The sequence below is a fragment of the Syngnathoides biaculeatus genome, chromosome 13, assembly GCF_019802595.1.
Source record: "Syngnathoides biaculeatus isolate LvHL_M chromosome 13, ASM1980259v1, whole genome shotgun sequence".
Taxonomy (NCBI): domain Eukaryota; kingdom Metazoa; phylum Chordata; class Actinopteri; order Syngnathiformes; family Syngnathidae; genus Syngnathoides; species Syngnathoides biaculeatus.
In genome coordinates this window covers 21,063,493-21,086,815 of record NC_084652.1, presented here as the reverse complement: position 1 = coordinate 21,086,815, position 23,323 = coordinate 21,063,493, and the positions used below count along the sequence as shown (strand labels likewise).

The window sequence follows — 23,323 nt, the reverse complement described above, 5'->3', positions numbered from 1 at the left end:
GACGTTACACCATTCCTAGTTCCACATTCCTGGCTCACATTAATCCTTGATCCAGTTGCTGTTAACTGGGCATTCCTTCTGTCTCACACTTTTTGAATATAGTTGCCTCCAATGACTACCCTCATGTGTAACAACCTAGCCTGTTGATCAAACTGCCATTTTGGAATTGTCCTTTGTGCACTGGAGTAGTAAATTTGGGTCCAACACTGTTCTTTGTACATATGTATCCAGTAAACTCAAAAGGAAACCCACATTGCTCAGTGTAAACTGCAAGTCCAGTTCACTGACACCTTCTGGGTAATGGCCTCGCAAGATGGGTCACATGTTCTCACCAGACGAATGCTGCATTTACAGCCATTGCTTGCACAAACACATTTGCAAGCACACACGCCGCTCAGCAGTCAGACAAGCATGCAGTCTCACTGTGCCAGCAATTACTAGACAAATGTTACATATATACTCAGCCAAAAGAAGCAGACTGCCACAGGAGGGTGTGTGTGGGGGGGGGCGTGTGTGTGGGGGGGGGTGTGTGTGGGGGTGTTTGTCTTTGCTACATTGTGGGGACCAACACGGCAGGAGAAGGAGATGCAGCCAATATGGCGACCACTTAGCTGTCGAATGAAACTTTCGGAACTTTGCACATGGATGACACGCTCTCCGCTCATATTTATTTTTTCATATGGACATTGAAGTGAATAATGATATATGTATTTTTCATTTCAATATCTGTTTTAGAATGTTTACAGGGATGACACTTGACCTTTAAAACAACAGCATTTCTCTTTTAACTTTCTCCATTAATATCGAAAGTAAACATAAGCAGCATGTCGAGCTTTTCTTTGCTCTACGTTGCCCAGACTGTGTTGCTAACAAAAGCAGCGGTGGGGGACGCAGTCATAATAAAACACATTGATGGGCTGCATAAGTACTGTAACATTTGTAATTATGGGTGTATGTCTTTAAAAGCTGGGGGGTTCAAAGTAAACTACGTAAAAGAGTGTGGCAGAGCAGAGGTTGTTGTTAGCGAAAGTAGAGGGAGTTCCGTGTGCTGGCTAAAAGAAACCAGTGGCTTCTTCTTTTCAGTTTCTTACCATAGATATGTGAATTGTGCCATTGGATGTAACAACCAGTCATCCGTCACTCATTGAATCACATTGGAAAATTCCACAAAGTGAGTAGCTGTATGTTATACTTTTTATAATTATTTATTATTTTTTTGCACGCAATACAGAATATCTGCGAAGAGACTGCATCAGCGGTGCACAATGGATGGATCCGCGCAGGGCGGCTAAGCCACGCCTACTTTGATACTGTTGTTAAGCACCCCAAGCTACCAATCAAAATGGCTGACGCAGTGCAGCCGAAGCATGTTATGAGCGATTCATTACAGGGAATTCCCTGTTTCCTTTCTGCCCATGGTTTCAGAAATATTGACACAGAGTGTTCAGGAAGGCCTGAATTACTTTCAACAGGGATATATTCACAATGTCAAGGTTTTCCAAATGGGAACGCCATCTAAGGTTTCTGCAATGTGTTGGCTGGTGTGTGTGTGTTGGTGTGCTCCATTGGTTTGATTAAAACTCTACAAAGGCTCAAACTCCAGAACTTTTCTCACGTGCCATGTGAGCAAACCTGCACGTCTCTGCCACAGCAGTGGAATAAAACCAGTCCAAACCAATCCAAAATCAAACCAGTGCGGATGAGTGAAGTAGTGTAGCTCGACCAACAGAAAGAGGAAAAGAAAACTGATACTTTGTCAGACTGATATGAACTACAGGTTAAAATAATGAAAAAAATAATGAATAATGGTGAAAATAATGGGATGGTCTTTGTCAATTTGTAGTGCAAGCGTCTTGTCACATTCCATGAGATGTTCATCATCATTGTACTTTATAGCTGTTACACTGACTAATTGAATAACTTACCTTGGAACAGACAGCTTTGTGCTTCGAAAAGTGCAGCTGGTCGTGAGGTCAGCCACAAGCCTTAATCCACTGTTTGCATTTATCTAATTTACGCTTTGGGGTGGGAAAGCGCACCATATATCCTCCCAGTAATCTCTCTGTAGTGCTCGTCTCCATTACACATTCCCCAGCCAGAGTGAAGCATCATATTTCTAAATCGGATGTAAGCAGGAGTATCCAGTCACAATTCAGTGCCTTAAAGTGACCACACGCTCTCTTTGTTTGTGAGTAAAAGAACCCAGCTGTGGACAGCATGGGTGGCGTTCAGAAAATAACGCTCGCTGATTGGTCAAAAGGGCGCTATCAATCATTCTCACAGATGAGAATTTGAATTGCAACGTGACAAAACAAAGAAGTCATCATGACCTTGCAGACTACAACATTATCAACAAGATCAAGGCACCCATACTCAAACATGAAACTCAGTTTTCTCCTCAAAGTCACAAAGTTCACAATGTGATGAATCATGGAAACAGTCGAGCTCTGACTAGTAACAGATCTTGAATGGAGATGAAACTCAGAATGAAAAGTGGGGACATAAGGGAGACCAGTGACTTGTATGGCAGACTAATGGTTCTGAACAGGTCGAGTAGAGACAAGGAGGCCACTACGAAACACAAATTACTTCAACAAGAAGAGCCCCATTTGGCCCAGATGACTGGGATTAGTGCCAGGATCCCACAACTCACCAGGTCTGGAGAAATCAAATATAATCAAACTCCACAGCAGAAACTTCATAGAAAGCTCACCAACCACAAGATGAAATGTATACCATACCAGAAGCTCCAAATCACAACATAGATCTGGTAGGTGGAATTGGTCTTTGGAGAGGTGGCTGTGGTGTTTCTGACCAACTTATTCAATAGAATACTAGCAGACGAGAAGATGTCAGAAGAATGGAGGAAAAGTATGCTAGTTCCCATTTTTAAGAACAAGGGCGATGTTCACTTTGAGAACCACGTAGTGACGGAGATGACTTTCGGACTGGAGGGTGTTGTCTGCCGCATGGATGATGTTCTGGTGTGGGGCTGGACACAGAAATAACATGACTCCCGCCTACATGCAACACTGGAGAAGATTCAGCGATTCATCACTCTAAACGTCGACAAGTGCAACCTGTTGAAGATGGAGGTGACCCTTCTGGGCCATGTGGTCTCCACCAATGGGATAAATCCTAATCTATGTAAGACTGAAACCATCTTGAAAATGAAGGAGCCGACGACTGTAACTAAAATGTGGAGTTTTCTTGGAATGCTGAACCAACTTGGGAGGTTCGTATTGCAACTGGCTGAGAGGTACAAGCATCTGCAGGACCTCCTGTCAAAAAAAAGAATTGTAGGGTGAGGGGAATCGACCAGGTGCGCGCCTTTCAAGACTTGAAGGAGGCACTGACGTCCACATCGGTGCTGGCCATGTATGATCCCACCAGAGAGTTTAAGGCTGAATGTGCGGTTCAGACTGTTAAAGGTCTCTTGAAGAAAGCAGACAACCCCTATCTGGCCTTACTCGCTTACAGGAATACCTCTTTGGAGAATTCTCATGGCAAGGAGACTTCGGAAGACAGTGCCCGTCCTCTCACCTGTACAGTTGGACTCACGTCTACGTTATTCAATCACACGACAGGGGTGTGGTGATTTGAGAAGGTTGAACGGCTCCCTTAAAGTTGGCATATCAGTCCTGCTGAATTCCACCATGATTAGGTGACAGCTCACGGAGAAGATGTTTTGCAATCACTGTAAAAGAGTTATTTTGCTCATTTTTTCTTGCAGAGCAAAGAAGTAATCAATCACTGATCTTTTCCAGAGCAACTGTGTGAGTCAGAAGGATAAGGGGACACAGTATACACTTGATAAGACACTCATGATAATGATAAACTCCTTAATTGTCTAAAAGAGTGCATTTCTTTCATAAGGAATGTTGAGTCTTTAGAGATATGAACTACGTGGTATAGTCATGTCTGATCATTCAAGAAAGTTTATCGTTTTATCTTATTGATCTTTTTACCTTTCATTCCATTGGATTTGTCACCTCTGGAAATGGTAATATGTCAAACTAAATGATCTATGTCAAACTGGAAGCTAAAATATTGACCAAACTTTTTAATGACAGCCATGCATGTCTCAAAGTGGTAGTTCAAATGGAAGGATTATTTTTCTGATTGTTATACAATTTTGTTTAAAAAAAATTATTTTTTATCCTGTAATGGCCTCAGGAAAGGGAATGAGGTAAATGGAGTTACCACTGGGTTTTTTTTAAGTGCGTTTTTAATTTGTGGAAATCCTGCAGTACACACCAAGAGCTCACTCACTGACAAGAACGAGCTTTTTTGCCACTCCCCCAAGTCTCACTTACACAGGTCCACCTCTGCTCTTAAAGGGGTACACACATAATTACTGATATTACAATCCATCTATCCATTTTCTTAGTCGCTTATCCTCACAAGGGTCGTGGAGAGTGCTGAACCCTATCTCAGCTGTCAAAGGGGAGGAGGGAGGGAACAATCCAAACTGGTTACCAGCTAAGCACAGGCCACATAGAGACAAGCAGCCGCACCCACAATCACACCCAGGGGCAATCTAGAGTGTTCAATTAATGTTGCATGTTTTTGGGATGTGGGAGGGAACCGGAGTGCCCGGAGAAAAACCGCTGTGGCACGGGGAGAACGGGCACGTCCGGGATTGAAAACGGGACCTCCGAACTGTGAGACCAACGCTTTCCAGCTGCGCCACCGTGCCGCCAGATATTACAACACTCTCCACAAAAATCTTATAATATTACCTAATGAACCAATCTAACCTGAGAAAGAAAGTAACTGCTTTAATGACATTTTTAAGTTAATGTGATGAGGCTTTCTGATCATGGAAAAACCACGCTGTGTCTAGAATCACTCAGCTTTACTGTACTGTATCGTGACATTCACATTGATTATTTTGATTCATTTATATATGAGTAGGTGGGTGGCAGTTGGCAACTTTTTTAGTTTGACTGGACCGTATGGACACATCTCTTTAGTTTCCTGGCGATATTGCCTTTAGTCAAGTTTTTCCATTTCAGTATGATATAACACACATGCTTGCATTAATAAACAAGAGGAACTTCTTGGGAGAATTGCTTCTGAAAAAGAATATGGTGTTTTATTTTGCTTTGCATGTCATACATATTTACTAATAGTTAAGATTCAGCTTTTGAGAGAGTGCTACAGAGATTCATTTGGCAGCCTTAGGATGCAGATTAAAATGGAAGCATTTACACTCACTCATTCACAAATACGGACAATTTAAGAGTCAGGATACAGAACAGAATGCATGTTCATACGCTATAAAAAAGTCTCCTGCACTGCAAAAAATTACACACAAAAAACATAATCTGTGTAATTACCGAGGCCACATGAATTGAACCGCATTGTACCGACGGAGCACTGTACAGTGTATTCCTGATAGGAATGTACACTCTGACTGGCTTTTCAGGGTGTAGCCGAACTCTTGCGCCAAGATTCCTGGGATAGGCTCGAGCACAGGGTTAGCCGGGAGCCTCCTAAGGATCAGTAGTACAGAAAATTGATGGATGACTGATGGATAAGAGGCCCCATAGCTGAGTGGTTAGAGCACTGGTTTGATAAACCAGGGGTCGTGAGTTCGTACCTCACTGGGGCTTCTACTCCCCAAGAGGGGTTGCATCAGGAAGGGCATCCAGCGTAAAAACTGTGCCAAACAAATGTGAGCGTTCATCTGTGATGTCAAGCTGTGGCGCCCCCTAACGGGACAAGCTGAAAGAAACTCACTATTGATGGCTAGGAATTGACACACTAATTAAACAGCAACAAAGGATTCCGTATCTTGCACAAGGATGTGCACAGTGTCAATGACATGGAAAGAACTGGGACCACCATTTCCAAGGTGACTGTTGGTAATATACTAAGACGTCATGGTTTGAAATCATGCATGGCACAGAAGGTTCCCCTAGTTCAACCAGCACATGTCAAGACCCGTCTTAAGTTTGCCAATGACCATTTGGATAATACACAGGAGCCATGAGAAAAGGTTTTGTGGTCAGATGAGACCAAAACTGAACTTTTTGGTTATAATTCCACTAACTGTTTTTGGAGGAAGACGAATGATGAGTTCCATTCCAAGAACACCATCCCTACTGATGATGGGGGTGGTAGCATCATGCTTTGGGGGTGTTTTTCTGCACATGGGACAGGACAACTGCACTGTATTAAGGGAGAGGATGACTGCGGCCATGTATTGTGTGATTTTGGGGAATAACCTCTTTCTCTCAGTCAGAGCATTGAAGATCGGTCGTGGCTGGGTCTTTCAACATGACAATGACCCGAAGCACACAGCCAGGAAAACCAAGGAGTGGCTCCGTAAGAAACATATCAAGGTTCTGGCGTGGCCTAGCTAGTCTCCAGACCTAAACCCAATAGAAAATCTTTGGAGGTAGCTAAAACTCCATGTTTCTCAGCAACAGCCCAGAAACCTGTCTGATCTAGAGATGATCTGTGTGGAGGGGTGGGCCAGAATCCCTCCTGCAGTGTGTGCAAATCTGGTGAACAGCTGCAGGAAACATTTGACCTCTATAATTTTACACAAAGGCTACTGGACCAAATATTAACATTGGTAAATGTAGGTGTTCAAATATTTATTTGCAGCTGTATCACACAAATAAATCGTTAAAAAATTATACTTTGTAATTTCTGGATTTTTCTTTAGACTATCTCTCTCACAATGGACTTGCACCTACGATGAAAATTTAAGACCCCTCCATGATTTCTAAGTGGGAGAACTTGCAATATAGCAGGTTCAAATAGTTATTTTCTTCACTGTATGTGACATATACAGTGCCTTGTGAAAGTATTCGGCCACGTTGAATTTTTCAACCTTTCGCCACATTTCAGGCTTTAAACATAACGATAGAAAATATGCTTTTTTTTTTTTCAAGAATCAACAAGTAGGACACAATCGTGAAGTGGAACAACATTTATTGGATATTTTATACTTTTTTTAACAAATAAAAACCTGAAAAGTGGGCCGTGCAATATTATTCACCCCCATTGCATTAATACTTTGTAGCGCCACCTATTGCTGCAATTACAGCTGGAAGTCACTTGGGCTATGTCTCTATCAGTTTTGCACATCAAGAGCCTGAAATTCTTGCCAATTCTTCCTTGCAAAACAGCTTGAGCTCAGTGAGGTTGGATGGAGAGTGTTTCTGAACAGCAGTCTTCAGTTATGCCCACAGATCCTCAATTCGATTCAGATCTGGACTTTGACTTGGCCATTCTAACACCTGGATACGTTTATTTGTGAACCATTCCATTGTAGATTTGGCTTTATGTTTTGGATCATTGTCCTGTTGGAAGATAAATCTCTGTCCTAGTCTCGGGTCTTTTGGAGACTCCAACAGGTTTTCTTCCAGAATGGTCCTGTATTTGGCTCCATTCATCTTCCCATCCATTTTAACCATCTTCCCTGTCCCTGCTGAAGAAAAGCAGGCCCAAACCATGAGGCTGCCACCACCATGTTTGACAGTGGGGGTGGTGTGTTCAGGGTGATGAGCTGTGTTGCTTTTACGCCCAACATATCATTTTGCATTGTGGCCAAAAAGATCGACTTTGGTTTCATCTGACCAGAGCACCTTCTTCCATGTTTGGTGTGTCTCCCAGGTGGCTTGTGGCAAACATTAAACAAGACCTTTTAATGGATATCTTTGAAAAATGGCTTTCTTCTTACCATTCTTCCGTAAAGACCAGATTTGTGCAGTGTATGACTGATTGTTGTCCTATGGACAGACGCTTCCACCTCAGCTGTAGATCTCATCAGTTCATCCAGAGTGACCATGGGCCTCTTGGCTACATCTCTGATCAGTCTTTCCAATCTGGCTTTACACTTCTCCACAACATCTCTGACCTGCCTGGTGTGTTCCTTGGTCTTCATGATGCTCTGTGCACTTTAAACAGAACCCTGATACTATCACAGAGCAGGTGCATTTATACGGAGACTTGATTACACACAGGTGGCTTCTTTTTATCATCATCAGTAAACATTGGATCATTCAGAGATCCTCACTGAACTTCTGGAGTGACTTTGCTGCACTGAAAGTAAAGGGGCTGAATAATATTACACGCCCCACTTTTCAGGTTTTAATTTGTTAAAAAAGTATAAAATATCCAATAAATTCCGATTCACTTCACGATTGTGTCCCACTTGTTGATTCTTGACAAAAAGAAATTAATTTTATATCATTATGTTTGAAGCCTGAAATGTGGTGAAAGGTTGAAAAGTTCAAGGGGGCTGAATAATTTCACAAGGCACTGTATATTATCACTTCCTTTTGCTGATGATGTGCTTCTGTTGGCTTCATCAGCCATCATCATGATCTTCAACTCTTGCTGGAACAATACACAGCTGAGCGTGAAGCACCTGAGATGAAAGTCAGTAGATCCACATTTCAGGGGATGATTCTCAATCAGAAATAGATGGAGTACCCACTCATGGATAGCAAAGCCATACACAAGCTACCTCAATCTGCTTTACATGATTGTTCTGGTCACAAGCTGCAGCATTCTGAATGAGCTGCAGCTGTTTAATGCTCATTTTGGGAAGCCCAGACAGAAGACAATTACAATAGTCAAGTCTACTTGAGATAAATGCATGGATGAGCTTCTCCTGGTCTGTTTGACATGTTGCACATTCAATCTAGTTACAGTATGTTCTTTAGATGGTATCAGGCAGTTTTAGTAATTCATTTGATATGACTGTTGAAGGTTATGTCACCAAGGTTTCGGACCTGGTCTTTGCTTTTTAAAGATAGGGACTCCAGATATTTACGAACAGCAATCCTTTTTTTCTTTATTACCAAAAACAATTGTCTTGTTTTTGTTGTGGTTTAATCGAAGGAAACGTTGGTTCATCCAGTTATTTATCTGCTTTTGACAGTGACAGAACTGAACTGACTCAATGGAACTATAGTCATCCGGAGACACAGCTATGTATATAACTGTGTGTTATCTGCAAAGGATGTGAAAAAGGCAACTCTGGTAGAACCCATCAGTGAAAGGTACCATATTTTCACGGCTATAAGGCACACTTAAGCGTCTTGAATTATCTCCAAACCAGACAGGGCGCCTTATAATGTGGACCGCCTTATACGTGATCCGTTGTCCAAAATTTGTAACGGACTGGAAGCATTTCCTGCTGACACACGAGTTATATAAAGGAAAAACTGACCTGTGAGAGGACAGCATGTGGAAGATGAGAAAGTGTGGGCATGCAGAGGATGCTAAAGGCACGCCCCCCAGAAGGTACATAATGCCTGTATGTGTTTTGTGCTAAACGACATAGCTTTGGCTAAGGTCCCGCAAAAACGATACCAACAAAGAGATATGCTTACAAAGAACAAACAACGGCCGTGAATAAACAAGCGCAGCTATTGATCTCGGAGCTTGCTGTTATACGGGGAGCCTATAAGGTGAGTTGGCCCAGGTTGGGAGAACAACACAACGCAATGGATTAATTAACAAAGAACAAACGATCGCCATGAAAAAAAAAAAAAAATCAACGAAGCAACTTCATTCGCTGGGCATCGCCGTGAACAAAATAAAAGTGAAGTTGGGAGCGATGGATGACAAATGGTGAACACGTTATTAAGAGACAGCCAGGGGTGAGTTACCCCATAATTTCTGAAAGGATTGTGGATGCTTGGGCTAACGTGTCTGCTTCCACTTGAGGAAGTAGGAAAACAAGCTTTGCCAAGTCGGGAAGACCAAGCTGAATTTATGTGGAAGCAAGATGAAGTGGCCCAAGTTGAAAGAACAACACGAGCAATGGATTACTTAACAAAGAACAAACAATCGCCATGAAAGATAAACAACAACATTCACTGGATATTGACATGAACAGGGTAAGCAAAGTGAAGTTGCGAGCGGCGTAGGATATACCATATATGCAGTGCGTGGTTGTACTTTATTAACGAATTTACTACTAGTATATACTAGCTTAAAGCATACGGTACATGCATGCACGCGATTTAAAAAGGCACCCGGAAGGAAAACTTGAGTTCGGTTGTACTTTAATGAAGTATTTAACCTTGTAAACAGTGAATTTGGTTGTACTTTATTGAAGTATTTAAAAAGTGTGCATACACACTACCATATAGTTTCGGCTAGTATCTCTATACAGCTAGATTGTATAGCTACATAGTTTAAAACTTTATGTACAACTCAACTCACGATTTACACTGTTAACGATGTCATTAAAGTATGTACCACTGAACTTGGTTTCCTATCCGGTACCCTTTTAAATAGCGTGCATGGATGCTCCCGTGTGCTATAAGCTAATGTTGCTATATAGCTATATCCTTTGTGGTGCTAAATATGTATGTAAATAACATTTTTGAAGTGCATGGTTTGTGTCAATTAATTCTTCGCTCATCATTTTGTTGTCTGCTGGTTGTGCTGTTCTGTTTGCTGTGGTGTAAAGAGTTTGTTTTGGTGTGAAACTGTGGGTGAAGATGGTGTGTTGACTCATGGTGCAATTGTGCCTCACTGTCTCGCGAGCGCCACCCTGCCTGCTCCTAATAATACAGTGCGCTTTGTACGTGTGTTAAACACTGGAATTGCACCAGCATCTGAGGATGTGCCTTTTAATACGGTGGAAAGGTAGTTTATACATTCTTTTGGCTTGTCCCGTGAGGGGTGGCCACAGAGTGTCATCTCAGATGAACGCTCAAATTTGTTTGGCACTCTTGTCACGCCACATGCCCTTCCTGACGCAACCCATCTCGGTTAGGTCGGAAAGGTTGTACTTTGAAGAAAATTAGTATTTGAACACCCTGCTATATGAAATTTTAAATTTTCATTGTAGGTGCATGTCCACTGTGAGAGAGATAATCTAAAAAGAAAAATCCAGAAATCACAATGCAGGATTTTTTTTTAACAATTTATTTGTGTAATACAGCCGCAAATAAGTATTTGAACACCTGAGACAACCAATGTTAATGTTGGGTACAGTAGCCTTTGTTTGCAATTACAGAGGTCAAACGTTTCCTGTAGTTGTTCACCAGGTTTGCACACATGGGGTTTCAGCTCCCTCCAAAGATTTTCTATTGGGTCAAGGTTTGGAGACTGGCTAGGCCATGCTAGAACCTTGATATGCTTCTTACGGAGGCATTCCTTGTTTTCTTGGCTATTTGCTTCGGGTCATTGTCATGTTGAAAGACCCAGCCATGACTCATATTCAATGCTCTGACTGAGGGAAAGAGGTGGTTCCCCAAAATCTCACAATACATGGCCGCGGTCATCCTCTCCTTAATACAGTGCAGTCATCCTGTCCCATGTGCAGAAAAACACCCCCAAAGCGCGATGCTACCACCCCCATGCTTCACAGTAAGGATGGTGTTCTTGGGATGAAACTCAACATTTGTCTTCCTCCAAACACGGTTAGTGGAATTATGACCAAAATGTTCCATTTTGGTCTCATCGGACCACAAAACCTTCTCCCATGACTCCTCTGTATCATCAAAATAGTCACTGGCAAACTTAAGATAGGCCTTGATGTGTGTTGGTTTAAGCAGGGGGAACCTTCCGTGCCATGCATGATTTCAAACCATGACGTCTTAGTGTATTACCAACAGTCACCTTGGAAACGGTGGTCCCAGCTCTTTTTAGGTCATTGACCAAGTCCTCTCATGTAGTCCTAGGCTGATTGCTCACCTTTCTAAGGATCAATGAGACTCCACAAGGTGATATGTTGCATGGGGCTCCACTCAGATTGACATTGACCGTCATGTTTAACTGCTTCCATTTTCCAATTACTGCTCCAACAGTGGACTTTTTTTCACCAAGCTTGGTCATGTTACAAGTTTGGGTTTTACTGATTGTATGGGGTGGACAGGTGTCTTTATGCAGCTAACAACCTCAAACAGGTCCATCTGACTCAGGATAATACCGGGAGTGGAGGTGGACTTTTAAAGACAGACTAACAGTTCTTTGAGGGACAGAATTCTAGCTGATAGACAGGTGTTCAAATTCTTATTTGCAGCTGTATCACACAAATAAATTGTTAAAAAAATCATACATTGTGATTTCTGGATTTTTTTTTTTTTTAGATTATCTCTCTCACAGTGGACATGCACCTACGATGAAAATTTCAGACGCCTCCATGATTTCTAAGTGTGAGAACTTGCAATATAGCAGGGTGCTCAAATACTTATTTTCTTCACTGTATATATCTAAAAAAATTCAACATTTAAAATTCAAACGCAATATTTTCAGTCTCCTGAGATTCAACTGATTGCAATTCACTTTCTGAAATTCAACCGGCTACAATTTGCTGTATAAAATTTACTCTCTAAATTATAGGTGAAGGCATAAAATATTTCAGTATTGAGCAACTTATTTGGAAGTATTCCCCCTTCTTCCCGATCAACGGATACTGCTATTTCTTTATCAGATGAGGATAAACCCGAGAAATCAGTGCTGGCCATTCTTGTGTCACTGCGTAACCAAACTTTTGTTTGGGCATGTAATACGTCACATCCGTGCACGTCGTTCAAGTGACTCACCAAAATGGCGGCGCCCATGAAAATTCGTAATTGCCAATAATCTTCTCAAAACACCGTTAAATGTTATCACATTAACCTCAAATTTTCAAGGTACAGTAAATATGACATGACCTATCTGATACACTGTTCATTCAATAATCAGACTCCCCTTTTATGACAAAAATGATCGTTAAAGACTTATTTCAGGCAGTATATGTTTGCGATTGAAAGAGACAATGCCAAAGAATTTTTACATTGTGTTCAGAGGAAGGCTAAGGACTATTCTCAGAAACACCTGGAATCTGCGGAATATTCCCTGTGGAGTGAAGGTCCAGATCCAAAGCATGTAATAAAACAGCATTTCACATCATGCACAGTTTACCTGCCCTCATCAAAACAAGAAAGCCTTGAATGAACACAATGATCTCTAGTGAAAGCTGCAAAGAGGCTGATTAACTCATGCTGTCTGAAAGCCTAATGGGGAGGTAAAAGCTCTTCATTGCGGCGGTAATGGACTTTGTAGACTATATTCTTATGTTCAATTAGTATCATTGCTAGCATTCACACATTTTCTCCCGAAGTGGTCACATTATGTGTATAGGAATAGCAATAGTGTGATTGTTTTGATTCTGTCTGCACCGTTTTTCCATTGTAGACTAAGCAAAACATTAAACAGATGTTAATTCATCCACTACAAATCATTTGTGAAAAGGTAGTTACATAAAGGAGCCACAACGCTAACGCCTGGTTAGCACATTCTCACAGTTTTGAGGACCCAGGTTCAAATCCGCCCTCGGCAATGTGGAGTTTGCATGTTCTCAGGTCTCAGAGGACCCGAAGTGGGGATGCACATCAACTCCATCCTCAAAAAAGCCCAGTAAATTATGTACTTCTTGCAGGTTCTGAGGAAGCATGGCCTGTCACAAGAACTGCTGAGACAGTTCTACACACCAGTATTCCAATCAGTACTGTCCACATCCATCACAGTCTGGTTTGGGGACGGCACAAAAAAGGACAAACTGAGACTGCAACGGACAATCAAAACCGCTGAACGGATTGTTGGCACAGTGCTACCTACTATTGAGGACTTGCACGCAACGCAAACTTGGTCCAGAGCAGGCAGGATCCTTTTGGATCCTCCACATCCTGGCCACCAGCTTTTCCAGCTTCTTCAGTCGGGAAACCGCTACAGATCAATGAAAGTCAAAAGTAGGAGGCATTCGAACAGTTTTTTCCCCCTCTGGCAATTTAAGTCATTACATTACAAATAAACAAAACAATGCTCAATAAACACAAAACACATTACACTTCAGGACTGATGTATTTTTTTCAAGGTTTTTGCATAGTTTCACGCCAATTACACCCTATGTTGGTAGTACTGGGTGAAGTTAGTAAAAGGGAAATCCAGTGATTTGCATTAACAATGAATCCAATCGGTCATGTAATATGTACTCCATCTTGAATATGTGATCTTAAATCCTCTCTCATTTGATAGTGTGTTGAAGATTTTTATCGACAAGTACGAATTTTCAGGGGCGCTGCCATTTTTGTGAGTCACATGATCTACATGGGCATATGTGACGTGTTATGTGCTGTTCCAAACGCTCGATTACATGGGACGTCATTATGCCCAGCGCTGATTTCTTGGATTTATCCTCATCTGATGAAGAAATAGCAGTATCGGTTGATCGGGAAGATAGAGGAATACTTCGATACAGAGCAGCGGAGCTGTGAGTTTGCTCGGCCGGGGAGCTCACTCCGTTGAGCAGCGGAGCCATGAGCCAAGCCAGGAGCTTGCTCAGCTGTGGAGCGAGCTCACGGCTCTGCCGCTTGGCGGAGTGAGCTCGTCAGACTCCATGTCATTCCGCCTGAAGAGCCATCCGAATATTCAACATTATTTACAGCCGGACGGGGGAGTGAGGTCACGGCTTCATCGCTCAGCAGAGCTCAGCTCACAGGCGGGCGGTGTGTACAGCCACAGGTTCAAATCTGTATGAAAGTATTCCTCCATCTTCCCAATCAACGGAGCGGCGGAAAGCCGCTCACGGCTGTGCTACTCACGGATGTGTATGGAATTATTCCTTTGTCTTCCCAATCAACCGATACTGCTATTTCTTCATCAGACGAGGATAAATCCGAGAAATCAGCACTGGCATAATGGTTTCCCATGTAATCGAGCATTTGGAATGGCACCTAACACGTCACATACGCTCACGTAGGTCATGTGACTCGCGAAAATGGCAGCGCCCATGATAATTCGTAATTGTCGATAAAAATCTTCTCAAAACACTATTGAATAAGACAGGATTTAACATCACATTGTTAAGATAGAGTACATATTACATGACCTATTGGATACATTGTTAATGCAAACCATTGGATTTCCCCTTTAATGAACAAGGAAGCACAATTCTAACAAATGGCCACTACATGGAAAAAAAGGTGTCAGTTTTTATATATGGGGTATATGCCCCAGTTTTCACCTGTGCCCAAAAAATATGGAAAATTTTAACTATTCAGTACAATAATGTTCTCTGTCTTTGCATGTTTTTAAGCACTTCAAGGATATTATTATTATTGTTATTACTTAGAATTACATATGAAAAATAGCTTGGTTACACTTAAATACAGACTAGTAGCAGCAGTCAGTCCAGCAAAAAAAAACAGTTTTAAAGTAATACAGATCTCTGTATTATGTATGCTTATTTTGCGAGATCCCGTGATAATTTGGGTAAACCATTCACTTTTCACATGTTACGATCAAGGGATTGGACGGGTCCGTTGAACAAAAACAAGAGTTGCCGACACGATCCACCACATGAAGAAATTGGATGTATGGATCCCCTGAACAGATAACTCATATAGGCAGTCAGTGCTCTATAGAGTGTATAATGTACTTTATCATCGTTCTCTACCAAAAAAAAAATAGATTAATATTCAAGGAAGAGGCAGATTGCTAAAGAGAGTGGCGCATTTAAGAAAGAAAATGTGTGTGGATTATTTATTTATAGGTGTCACGGCCCATCGGAACGGGAGTAGGACCCAAATGCAGGACTTGGACGATGCAAGGTAGTTTGGGGAGAAACGTTTATTATTCCGTGGTCGGGGATCGGGCAGGCAGTCAGGTGCAGCAGCGGTAGTTGGGACGTCGGGCGAAGAGAGCAGGTGAGCGGGCAGGCAGGAGTCCGTACACAAGAGAACGATCAAAGCAGGCAGAAGTATCAAAGGAGTCAGGCTTACGGGGTTGGTCGGAGAACAGGCGAAGGTCGGTACACATGGGTTGTCGATAAGGGATACGGGAGTACTCGAACGGGACATGAAGCTCATCGATCTGGCCAGTCGTCATCGGGGTCATGTAATACACAGGATAATCAGCCCGCATGAGGCACAGGTGTGCGCCTCCTAATCAGCGCAACGGCGCGGGCACCCGCACAGCCCGGGCTGGAGCGGCAGGATCATGACACACTGACTCCATTCAATTGAACAAACCCAACATGGTACTTACATTTTAGTTTCAAACTTTACTTTTTTGACAAGTATTTCGATTGGAGGTGGAACGGTGGATGTTCAGTGTCTCGCTTCCACAAAACTGAATCCACAGCACCGCTACTGGTTAGATCAAAGCGGTTTATTCTTTCTTTGGTCTTATTTGCAAACCCTCAGATCTGTTAGGCAGATGTGCTAACCAGTCGCTCACCCTGACACATGTCCATCCATTTTCCAAACCGCTTAACCTGACGAAGGTCGCGGGAGCACTGGATCCTATTCAAGCTGTCATCAGACAGGAGGCAGGGTACACCTTTAACTGGTTGCCAGCCACTCACAGGGCACAGGGAGATAGACAACAGTCACACTCAGAATCACACCTCGGGGAAATTTAGGGTGTCCAATTAATGTTGCACATTGTTGAGATGTGGGAGAAAACCGGAGAACCCAGTGTATGTGTGGTTCATTTCATCCAGTGCATCACAGATATATATTTCAAAGGTCTGTGTAGTGCATTTACTCGCCCACACATCTCTGATATAGTCTGCTTTATAGACTAAATGATTTAAATGTGGCAGCAATGACTCACAGAAGGTCAGTTGGGCTCTTGTTCTTAGCAGAAAAGGAAACCTTATTTAATACTTGTAATGCATGTATTTGGCAAATAACCCAATTGGTTGAGGGTACGAATGACACAACTGGAAGAATTTACAAATACCAACCTTAGCCCGATAAATACCTAAATGTACACACTCATAATAACGCCAGGAACAAATCCAGCATGAGCAACAGTGACTATGATTTTATACAACAGCAGTTCTGTAGTTTAAAACATTAGCACAAAAAATCTTGGGTACCCATAGCTTTCTGCTGACTACGTTGCCATCAACAACATCTTCTTGTGTTGTGTGTGTGATCAGTTTATGTTTTTAGCACTTTTAAACAGTTTTCCAATCTAATTTTATCATTTGTTTGGTGGAACAGTGTCCATGTGCACTTTGAGCGGCAGCTTTTAAGTAAAATACATCATTGTAATCATCATTAATTTCGATTAAGATGAGCATGCATGGCAGACGGATTCATTTATTCAAACTTAAATATCTTATGGGATAATACAAGATTTTAAAGGTTTCGTAGTTATGCCCACCATTAAAAAAAAAAGAAAGAAAGAAAGAATAAAGGTTAGTTATGCGATAGAGTTGCAGCACAGTGGTTCCTTTCATTTACACTACCGGCTTGAAATAATTTACTGTGTAATGGCCCCATCTGTTTATCTGTGACAAGAAAAAATATAGATGATGCAAAGTAAATTTATTGGTATAGCGCATTTTATACACAAGGTAACTCAATGCGCTTTACATGATCAAAATCATTTAAACATATAAATTAAAACATTTGAAAAAGGTACAATTAAAACAACATGATGCAGTATTCCACATCTAAAATTAAATAATTTTAGAATAGAATTGCATGGAAAGATAAGCGCAAATTTTGTCATAGAAAAGCTTCCATCCATTTCAACATGAAATATTCCGAATTTAAGTGAGTTGCAGCCTAATCCAAAACTAACATCACATTTCAAAATGGGCAACCTTTCACAATGTCACTGAGTGGAAACTGAATCGACACTTTCTGCACTGAGGCCAGGCAAGTAATGACACCAGCAGTGACATATAAAAACATATTCTGAAATTCATTCAAAGTGGTTAAGTATTTTCTGAGCATGTTGTCATTAAATTCATATAGTAATAATCAGAAAAGCTAGATGAGAATAGGCTGCCACGTGACGTGGTCTTCTCTCTAATTCAAATTCAGGAAATTAATCACAATTGGAAAACTGGTAAAAAAAAAAAACTTGTTTGTTGCCTATATAATATACATAAATCAGTTTTTGAAACGCAGGAAAAGCCACAAACATCGTGTTTCTTCATTGGCATTTATTCATGTCAAACTTTGTGATGTGTGACTTGGCGAATTGTAAAGTTGCTACCATATTACCATGACAAGAGAGAGAAATTAATTCTGCGCATGAATCAAACAGGGTTGCTTTAATGTCACCCGCAGGAGATTGTCACCTGCAGGAGGACAGCTAATACACAAGCGTGTTCATAAAGAGAATCCGATGGATTTGACACACATACACAAGCACACTGCGCACTCACCTGATGCTTGTCATGCTTCCAGCCTCAGAGCCAAGCTTGCATCTCTCCAACTGACTTGCAACAATCTGTCGTTCGGCTTCCAGTTCCCTTGTGAGACGTTCAAACTGCAACTCCTGAAGTAAAAGAGAGAGACGAGGAGAGAGTCAAAATTGTGCCATAGTATATGAATATATCAGAAGAACAGCGCACTTTGATTAAAAGTTTGATTGGAGATGGGAAACCTTACAGAGGGGTGCAAAAAATGATGGGCGGTTCAGCTAAAATAATCTTTAATGCCTTAAAATGGAGAGCAAAAGTGGAGACACGTGGCTGAGAACGGAAGACAACAATCAAAATGGATCGCAGAGTAAGCAAAATGGCAAAGATTCAGCCAATGATCAGCTCCAGAATGATTAAAGACAGTCTGGAGTTACCTCTAAGTACTGTAATAGTGAGAAGACGTCTGTGTGAAGCTAATTTATAACCCCCACAAAGTCCCTCTTTTTAAAAGAAAAAAAAGGCATGTGCAGAAGAGGCTACAATTTTCTTAAGAGCACATCAACTTGCCTTAAGAGAAATGGAGGAACATTTTGTGGACTGATGAGAGTAAAATTGTTCTTTTTGGGTCCAGGGGCCACAGCCAGTTTGTGAGATGACCCCAAAGCTCTGAATTCCAGCCCCAGTACACAGTGAACACAGTAAAGTGTGGTGGTGCATGCATCATGAGTTGGTCAAGTTTCTCCTACTATGGTGTTGGTACTATTTTCAGTAAAGAAAACAAGTACTGGTATTTTAACACCCTGCCATATTGCAAGTTCTCCCGCTTAGAAATCATGGAGAGTTCTGAAATTTTCATCGTAGGTCCATGTCCAAGGTGAGAGAGAGAATCTAAAAAGAAAAATCCAGAAATGTATGATTTTTTTTTAACGATTTGTGTGATACAGCTGCAAATAAGTATTTTAACACCTATCAGCTACAATTTTGACCCTCAAAGACCTGTTAGTCTGCCTTTAAAAGTCCACCTCCACTCCATGTATAATCCTGAATCAGATGCACCTGTGTGAGGTCGTTAGCTGTATAAAGACACCTGTCCACCCCATACATTCAGTAAGACTCAAACTTGTAACATGGCCATGACCAAAGAGCTGTCCAAAGACACCGGAGACAAAATTGTACAACTCCACACGGCTGGAAAGGGCTATGGAGAAATTGCCAAGGGGCCTGTTGAAAAAAAGTCCACTGTTGGAGCAATCATTAGAAAATGGAAGAAGCTAAACATGACAGTCAATCTCAATCGGAGTGGAGCCCCATGCAAGATATCATCTCGTGGGGTCTCAATGATCCTTAGAAAGGTGAGGAATAAGCCCAGGACTACACGAAGGGACTTGGTCAATAACCTGAAAAGGTCTGGGACCACAGTTTCCAAGGTGAGTGTTGATAATACACTAAGACGTCATAGTTTGAAATCATGCATGGCACGGAAGGTTCCCCTGCTTAAACCAGCACATGTCAAGTCATACGTTTGCCAATGACCAGTTGGATGATACAGAGAAGTCATGGGTGAAAGTTTTTTGGTCAGATGAGACCAAAATGGAACTTTTTGGTCATAATTCCACTAACCGTGTTTGGAGGAAGACGAATGATGAGTTCCATCCCAAGAACACCATCCCCACTGTGAAGCATAGGGGACCAATCGAGATCTTGTGGGGTGATATAAAATGCTGTTTCCGAAGCAAAACTAAGAAATGTAAATGAAATGTGGAATGTTGTTAAGGAATTTTGGAGTGGAATAACAGCTGAAAGATGCCACAAGTTGGTTGACTCCATGCCACACAGATGTGAAGTCATGAAAAGAAAACTGTGGTTATACAACTAAATAGTAGTTTTGTGATTCAAAAGATTGGTAAATTCTAGAAACAACACAGTTTGTACAAAGTAGTTTTGAGTTTGTAAAATCAATGGCAGACTGCTATTTTTACGACACATTTCTTTCAACAAATTGCCCACTAGCATAGCCTAAAGAGCGTGTATATCATGAATGCTGGGTCTTTTTGGTTTTCTCAAAATGTACTCAACCTATTACGAACATGTTTGACATTTAGCAATAGAAAATACACTGACAACCTGGATTAATCTGTTAAGTCACATTGCACTGATATTATTTTGAACACTACTGTATGTGATTTGGCTAAAATAACAAAATAGTGCACGTTGGCCAGGTATTATAACTTTGCTCCTTCATCAGAGAACGTTGTTGGGAGAGATGAATCTTAATCTATTGATGCTAACACACCTGAGGGATCTTGAGACTCTCTTCCATATTGATACAATATCACTGGCGTAAATAATGCCACACATCCATGGCCCACTTCTTCTGTAATTGTCCATCTTGTTATTTTTAGTAGCAACTACACGTGTTAGCATACATACTCATTTAAAAGACACATTAGCATTCATACCATATATAAACAGTTACCATGCACACGTGCGCACACACACACACACACACACACAGACGTGCATACACATGCTGCTGGAGTGCTCAGACGCAAACATTGTTCACCAGCAAGGGCAACAAGTAGCCTCTTCCCTTTTAATAAATTTAACATGACGACACAAAACAGCAAAACGTAATCATCCTGCAAAATATGTATTGATTAAAAAAAAGAGATAAGCATAAAAATCTGGTGACATCCAATTTAGAAAATCAATTGTAATGCTGTAATCATCACGTTTTTTTTCTAAAAGGCAGAGTTAAAGAGTAGCTTTTAAGCAAGTGCAAAGATTAAACCACCACAAATTCAAGATCTGCATGAACATTATATGACATTCCATCACATGCGGTTTAAGCTCACAATCCCCATCTTGTGCCCTATTTACATCTTACAAACTAGTGCAAGAAAGAAAACAGCTTCCCCTGTGATCTCACACTCATCACCATCCTCATTAGGAGATGGAAAAAAACAACAAAAAAAGCACCTACTTCATTCAAACAACACCATGGCTGATGAAGGAAAAGATGAAAGGTTTTGGCTTGTTTAGTGCAGCTACAGTGCAGAGCAGCGGGCTACCGAAAGGTTCAAGCGAGATGAGAAACTGCGTGGATGGTGAGAATCCTGTTGGAAGGCTTTGTGAAAACCCCAAACAAAAGGCACTTGCACCCTCCTTTCCTCCCTTCCTCTCCAATCATCTCTGCCTCCCAATATAGGCCCAACATGCAGCCACCTGTTACTGCAGGCTGAGGAACATCACGAAGATTTCAAGGGGAAATTAAGGAAAGTTATAAAGTAAAGTCATGAGGCAGAAGGGTAGTACATGAGTCCACATACCTTCACATGGACCATACTTCACAGAGCAGGTTTCAAAATCACTTTTCTCTTTGCTACCCTCTGGCCAAAAGCATTTCCTCTGCTACCGCCAAACCTTCATCTGTCTTGGGTCGAGACACAGCCAGAAAGAAGGAGGCAGAGAGCCAAAATGAGATAGAGAGAGGGAAAGAGACAGACTACAAGTGTCACTTGAGCCTTCTTTTGGCTTTCTACATGTCTCTTTATCACTCCCTCCATGGGGGCCATGGACACACACACACACACACACACACACACACACACGCATGCACAGTGTTCAGCGAGGCACAATGGTCCCCATGGCAACAGAGCATTTAGAAGGCCAGTGGCATTATTCATGCAACGTTGCATCACAATGGGCCCTCCCACTAGTCCAGCCTACAAAAAAAACCTCACTGCTCACCAGTCACTTCTCTCTCTCTCTCCCTCTCTCAAACACACAAGCAAACACATACACTACACTTCCACTGATCTGTAAGGAGGGGCTTGACGAAGAAGGTGAAGCCAGATGGAACCTGCAAACTACACACCCTAGATTCTAATGCCGTTTTCAATTTTTTTTTTCTACTAAAAAAAAAAGGCATAATAATATAATGCTGCACCGTACATGACTGGTTAGAATATCTACCTCGCAGTTCTGAGGACGTGGGTTAAAATCCCGGCCCCGTATGTGTGTTGCATATAAGTGTTGCATATTCTCCCAGTGCCTGCGTGGGTTTTCTCCAGGCTCTCTGGTTTCCTCCTATATCCCCAAAACATGCAACATTAATTGAAGACTCTAAATTGCCTGGAAGTGTTATTGTGAGTGCGGCTGTCGCAATGTGCCCTGCGATTGACTGGCAACCAGTTGGATGGATGGATGAATGGATGGATGGATGGACAGTTCAGGGTGTATCCCTCCTCCTGCCCTGAAGATAGCTGGGATATGCTCCAGCACACCCGCGACCCTTGTGAGGCTAAGCGGTTCAGAAAATTGATAAATGGATAAAACAGATACGATATGAACTAAAATAGCTAGACTATTCTGAAAATGTATACTGTAAATTCAACCAAGAAGTCCAAGTCACAGTCTTATTTTTCTGACTTTAAGGGAGAGTGTACAGTTAAAAAAAAAAAATAATAAAAAAAAAAAAAATATATATATATATACTGTACAGTGTATGAAAAATGTTGCCATGTCCTGACAATAGAATATTATTCAAATTAAATGAAAATAAATCCACCTTTCTGGGCTCTTTTTATGCCTCTAATTTAATAATTAATATTGCTTTACAAGTGGGCACATTGTAACAAGAATAGCCAATCAGAGACAGTAGAGACAAGAGGCATGACCTCTGGCTAGAAATCTAAAGCACTCACATTTACCGTGCACTCAAGATGATACACGGGGAGCTTTGTCAGGAGACATTGCAGACTCCCACAAAGGAGACTATTGTAGTTTCTTTCTTTTACTGTATAACTCTGGTGAGAAACAAAACTTAAAAAGGACATTAACACCTATCTCTGAGACATTTAAGGGTATAAAAATATAAAATGGTCGTATATCCTTTATGCGGACAGCTATTTGGCTGCATTGATTTGGAAAACTACAGATTGTCAGCATTCTCAACAGTTTGTAAGGTAAGTTGATTGATCACCTTTTCCATATTTGTAATTGATTGTAATATTTTGTGTTTGGCAAAATGTCACACACTGGTGATCAACTCAGATGCATTTTAAGCAGCCTAATAAAAGTGACGCACTGCACCTTTCTGGTTTTTTTTTGCAACAAGTTAAGTGTGCTGGGGACATTTCTTTCTGCAGAGATGCAAGTTGGCGGGGTGGGGGTGTTGATGGTAGT

The 23,323-nt window shown here is 41.5% G+C and overlaps 1 protein-coding gene across 6 annotated transcripts in view; it reads right to left on the bottom strand.

The window, feature by feature from the left end:
• The window catches only part of ctnnd2b (catenin (cadherin-associated protein), delta 2b), a 157,478-nt gene that overhangs the window by 121,887 nt on the left and 12,268 nt on the right, over positions 1-23,323 (bottom strand). For 5 of the 6 annotated variants that reach the window (XM_061839246.1, XM_061839247.1, XM_061839245.1 and 2 more), the window contains exon 2: positions 18,158-18,270. In XM_061839246.1, coding sequence (XP_061695230.1) covers positions 18,158-18,270 — 113 coding nt within the window. Of the gene's footprint in view, positions 1-18,157; positions 18,271-21,465; positions 21,714-23,323 lie in introns of those variants that run through there. The other variant, XM_061839248.1, reaches the window with a different exon arrangement.